The sequence below is a fragment of the Limulus polyphemus genome, unplaced genomic scaffold (assembly GCF_000517525.1).
Source record: "Limulus polyphemus unplaced genomic scaffold, Limulus_polyphemus-2.1.2 Scaffold2917, whole genome shotgun sequence".
NCBI classification, from domain to species: domain Eukaryota; kingdom Metazoa; phylum Arthropoda; class Merostomata; order Xiphosura; family Limulidae; genus Limulus; species Limulus polyphemus.
In genome coordinates, this window is record NW_013668527.1 from 43422 (window position 1) to 49518 (window position 6097).

Genomic DNA, 6097 nt, shown 5'->3' on the forward strand with positions numbered 1-6097 from the left:
ACATCCGTGCGTCTTATATTCCGAAAAATACGGTAAGCTTCCTTTTGTCATGTACAATATTTTACAGTGAATTCAGGGTTTTAAAATTGTAAATTATTTGGAAATTTGTGAATAGTAAAAACCTATGATTTTCAGGCATAAGGTGATTTGTAGTAAAACTAATTTTGTCTAGGATACAGTAAGTTTTGTTAAAGAACACTAAATGATACCATGTTCATTATATACTGAAAATCAAACTGGTCTGAATTACAGTTCAGGTTTTAGTGTTTCTGTTTCATAGACTAATTTCCCGAAGAATGTAATGTTGGAGACTGCTGAGACTGTATTTGTTGAAACGCTTTCGTCGTTTTGAAAACAGGATGTTTATGATAAGTGACTACAGGTTTTATTGCATACACTTTTTAGTATAATCAATCAAGTAAAAATTTCTCACACAATATTATATTCTTTATAGAAAAATTAGTTAAGCTTAAGCCTAACCCTTCTTTTTATATTCTTCATAAAAATGTTTATTTAGCCTAACACAGTTTGTTATACTCCGCATAGGAAAATTAGTTAAGTTTAAGCCTAACCCTTCTTTTTTATATTCTTCATAAAAATGTTTGTTTAGCCTAACACAGTTTGTTATACTCCGCATAGGAAGATTAGTTAATCTTAAGCCTAGCCCTTCTTTTTTTATATTCTTCATAAAAATTTTTGTTTAACCTAATAAAGTTAGTTATATTCTTTTTAAAAAATGTGTGTTAAGCCTAAGCGTATTTAATATCGCTTTTTCGAATGCTTTAAAGTTTAATTAAAATCATCTGCGGCATTTTACTAAGGTTTATTAGTTTCGATTAGTAGCGTAGACAAGCCTTCAAAATTGCCTGGGTAATACCTGGGCATGTTCACATTGAAGACAACACTTTGGTCTGGATTCTGTATTTATTTATGTATGTATGCAGAACCTATCCGAGTATGTAGCCAAATAAATGCATAATTAATGTTTTAGCATTATATTGCATTGTAATTATAATAAAACAACTAGCCTGATTACCAGTTCTATGCACGGAAACCATTTGATATTCGAATTTAAATAATTTGCTTAATTACATAGAAATGCGTGATTCTGTTACTTTGTTGACGATTAATTCCCATTTTCACACTTCGCACCACCATTATTGTAGCAAACTATTTTTTCACATTATTTTGTTAATAGATCGAGAATTTGTCGCTGTCTGCACAGGCATTGGTGGGGCACGTGACCATCCAGGCCCAGTCTTGGCTAAACAACCGATTTCGGTTGATTTTTATAGTATAACATCTTTTTCAGATTTTAACTATAGAAAATAAAACGGGTGTACGTATTTTTTCCGGTAACTATTTCCTCACAAGAGGACGTTTCTCAGAAGTTCGAATAAGACCGTCGCGAGCTGCTATTAATACACGAGTTTTCGAAAGCTGCAGGAAACCAATTGTTAACGGCTTATTTTCATGTTTAGTCTGTTTTGAAACACACAACATTGTAACGTTGACTTAACTCTGGTAAAATCTGTTAACGTGCCGGACTGTGGATCCCGTTGTCCATGGTTCGCGTCCCGTTCTGCAAAATCGCGCTCCGCACTTTGGAGTCGTGGATACGTTATAAGAGTGACAGTCAAATTCTACTATTTGATTAGAGTAGCCCATGAGTTAGCTATGGATGGATGCTGTTGATTAACTGTCTTCCCTCTAGTCTACAAGTTGAAAAATAAGAACGATCAGCGCAGAAAGTGTTCGTTGGTTTTTTTTCGCGGACTTCCGAAACGAACGTAACATGAATACTTATTAACCAGATAAAACAATGTGAAGTTTTGCACCAAATGGCGATAAGAAATCAGCAGTTTTAAACAAAAGTAAAATGTATGATGTAATAATAATCATTAATGTTCGATTTACCTTCCACGTGTTTCTGTATGTTGTTGTTATTGCATTTAAACCTCGTCCAAGATTATCAATTTAATGTGAACGACAGCAATTGAACAGTTGGTCCATTTTTCCCGTTGACTTAATTTGATTCCATTAATAAATATGAAAATATGTTATTTCCGTACGTATACGTAGTTCAGTTAATAAAGCATAATTATTATGTTTTTTTTTGCTTCACTACAATAAACCTTTTACCCAAAAAGGTCAAAAGATAAGACACGAGCGACGAGGATTTTTAATTACTAAAAGTTTTAAAATGTAAAGGTTGAAAAAACGCACGCACAATACTGATTTATTGTACTGTAAAACTTTATTTACTAAAAACAGGGAACAGCCCCCAAAAAAGGCTCAACGTGTTTCAGTTTTTATTGTGAAATAAGACAAACTTTTTTTGTGCGAGTCTTTAATGTTTTTATATGTGCACAAATGGGGTCTAATTTAAATTATACCCAACAGATGGCAAGTCATAAGCTATCTATTAAGCGTGTTACAGAGATCGCTCTTTGAGTCCAAGTTAGTAAATTCATTAAAGTCTATTTCCAAAGGTGTTTATTTAACTAAAAAAAATTATTTTTAGTAACAAGATTTAGCCATTAGAGGTTACTAGCTTCTAAGGCTAGGCGTGGCCTAATTCCGTGCCCGGAATGTGAAGCAAGATTCGTGGTTCGCGGCCCGTTGCCACGTAATTCACTCCTCACTTTGAGGTCGTTGGTGTGTTTAAGAGTAACAGTTATATCCTACTATTCGTTAATACAACAGTTGGTGGTGAGTGCTGTTGACTAGATGCCTTCCATATAGTTTATCGTTTTATAATTAGGAACGACTATCAATAATGTAAGTGTTGCTAGACAACGCTCCAGCACCAAAAATGATAGTAGGTTTTTAATATGCGTTATTTGGTGTGATAGTGACGTCATACGTGTGACAGAAATTTTTCATGGCTCCAACACTATAGTTTAGCATGGCCATGTGTAGCATGGCGCTTGACTCGCAATCTGAGAGTTCGAATCACCAAACATGCTCGCCCTTTCAGCCGTGGGGGGCGTTATAATGTGTTCCGTTAATCCCACTATTCGTTGGTAAAAGAGTAGCCCAAGAGTTGGCGATGGGTGGTGATGACTTCCCTCTAGTCTTTCACTGCTAAATTAGCGCAGATAACCCTCGTGTAGCTTTGCGCGAAATTCAAAATAAACCTTTGTGTAGCTTTGTGCAAAATTTCAAACACAATTGTTAGTTTCTGTTCGAGCTTCTAATTCGGTGTTTTTATAACGGCGGCTTGAGAAATATGCAAAGTATAAATATTTTTGTAACGTCAAAAATCAAAGGTTATCAATTCAAGTGTTAACTTCAAGTTTGTTACACGTGTTTTTGTTGTATTTATAAAGCTATTTTAATAGTAACAATAAAACAGCACAAGTTCGAAGGAACAACGAACTGTTTATACTTGTCATGAGACATTAATATTAGGCCTAATGTCGTCTAAGTACACTTTTTCAAAAACCGTTAGGGACTGAATAAATAATATAATGTGCGAAATATAATAACTATTATATTAATGTCTTATTACAAGTATTATTAGTTATAATTATGCTTCACCGGCTTAAAAAAGGCGTTCATACCAGAAAAAATTAATAATTCTAGATGGCTTGGGAATTGATGGAGAATATTCATGTCAGAGGGATTTAACGAGATAGAAATACAAAGTTTTTATTTTCTACTTTTCTTAATATCCACTTATATTTTAACAGAAGTAAAATTTAATTTCAATCTATTTTTTAAATAACTAACACAAAATTTCCACACACTTCTCTAGAAAACTAGATATGTGATATTTTCATAAAAAGTTTAGAATAACAAGCTTCTACACTTTCATGTGTCCTCTTCAGTCCAACTTTTGTACTGTTCTTTTGCCTCGAGGCAAAGATTTGTTTGAGGGTAAAAAATTTTTAATAGTTTTGAGATATTTAAAAATAACTTTGTATGGGTATGGGCAAATCTTTAACCCTAATTATAAGTAGCATCTTTATGAGGTATTTTGAAGGTTAGTCAATTACTTTAGCGGATATGAATACTACGGAAATCCCCATTTTCTAATATGTTGATGACGTATTTTCTGTTTTGCCAAATAATACAAATTATTTTCGAACTTTTCTCAGAAGATTAACAATCTGCACATGACTATTAAGTAAAAAAAACATGGAAAGGGAAACCAATAATTTCCTCCAGTTTTTGGATCCGTTCTTTCCATTTATAGAAAACCAAAATACCCTTTAAGCTTCGTTCACATTTTTCATAATATCACAAAACGGTTAAACTCAACTCTCAATTTAGTGTTTTTAAAGGCTTATAGAAATACAATTTTCGAACGGTTACAGTACACCATAGTTTTTATCAAATATGCCCATCACCAGGCAAGGATGACATTTTTTTTAGGGATAACAACCAGTAACCTGCAACATTTACATGTTATTTTTCAGCACATCGGGAATCTTGATCATCAAATCAACTGGAATTCAAAATAATATGTAAAACTAAAAATCATGTCAAACGAAGAATTGTGGAAAACTCGCATATTCAAAGATTGCCAAACTTTAACCCCTCTGAAGGTCACTTTAAAGTTGAAGCCTTTTCTGACGTCATATAACCAGAAGCAACTTTGAACTTCTGCTATAAAATATGCTAAAGATGGAATGAAGAGGATACGTGAAAGTGGTGAAACGTCTTTCCAAAACATATTATCTTGTAAAACTAGCTGGAGTACCCGTACCCTGGTCGAAAGTTATGTTAGTTCATGATTAATGAAAGGTTATCTTAGGACATGAAAAGTTTCTTCTCTTATACGTATTTGTAAAAAAACACCCATAAAAACTGTGAAACATAAAATGTGAAACCACAACTTTGCATGTATTTCCGCATGGACATAAAAAACCTTCATGCCAAATTTTGGTGAAGATCCATCAACAGGGGGCGAAGTAGCTACATGGGTAGACAGTACTATTATATTTATATAGATATTATTTTACGCGGTATTATATATTTACCTAATATTAGAATGCATGTACACCTTGTTGTTTCGGGCCAAAGCTACACAATGATCTGTATGTGCTTTAACCATCGCGGGGGAATCGAACCCCCGGATTCTAGCGTTGTAAGTCCGTAAAATAGAGAGGGAGGACAGTAGTGTTGGCATTTTATAGTTTGTTTACAGTAGCATAGCTTTTTTTCTTTAAGTTTTTTAAAAAATACTTAAAAGCTTGTAACTAAAATAAATAACAATGGTAACCCGTATATTTTCTCCATCTTTAGACAATTTGTGGGTTGACATCTACACTGATCTAGGCTACTGTTCAATAAGAAGAAGGTATTGTAAAGCATCACTAAGTAAATGTTAGTTTTGGTGGAATGGTTGTGTTATAAGAAACACAGTTCAAAAGTTTATTGTTATCTATCCAAAAGTTATAATGTAATCAGTTAAATGATTTGTCAAAGAACACACTTCTTCAAATATATAACCAGACAACTTCTATTCTGATCATTATAATTCCTTATACTTTTTAGCACTTAAATAATACAAGCGTTTAATTACATCAAGTGGGATTTTAGCGCGCGTGTGTGTACAATAGTATTTAATGTTAAATTCCGATCAGAGCAAGTTATCTACTTTGATCAAAAATAAAACTTAACATGATAATAGATGCAGGTAATTAAATACTATTTTTTTTATAAAGACTATAATAAATTGTTATACCCATGTAGCAATATAGATCTCTATTCTGCTATTTGTCGAAAACTACAAAAAAAGACAGTTTTTCAGCTGATAAAATTGACTTGAAACTTTTCGTTTTCCTCCCTATGTTCCTATTATAATTAGTGACGAAACAATTTTATATCTCGTTTGATTTGTGACAGCCGAACGTTTTTAGTTTTGTCTGGGCCTAAATAACTGAAAAAAATATATATATTTCACAGTACAATCATAACCAAAGATATAATAATAGCCCAATCTCAAAATAATTGAAATCAAAGTTAAACTACTTTTTCACACGCATCATCCCACAATGATTACACTATTATCGTGGTTAAATTATTCGTACTGTTACGTATCTGCTCGTTTGTTAATTTCCGGTATTAAATTCTTTCCGAGGAACTT

At 32.9% G+C, this 6097-nt stretch overlaps 1 protein-coding gene across 1 annotated transcript in view; it reads left to right on the plus strand.

The window, feature by feature from the left end:
- Window positions 1-281: 281 nt before the first annotated feature.
- The window catches only part of LOC106468215 (gamma-interferon-inducible lysosomal thiol reductase-like), a 19395-nt gene continuing 13579 nt past the window's right edge, over window positions 282-6097 (plus strand). Inside the window, exon 1 of the mRNA XM_013928630.2 lies at window positions 282-368. Coding sequence (XP_013784084.1) covers window positions 360-368 — 9 coding nt within the window. The 5' untranslated portion in view covers window positions 282-359. The remainder of the gene's footprint in view (window positions 369-6097) is intronic.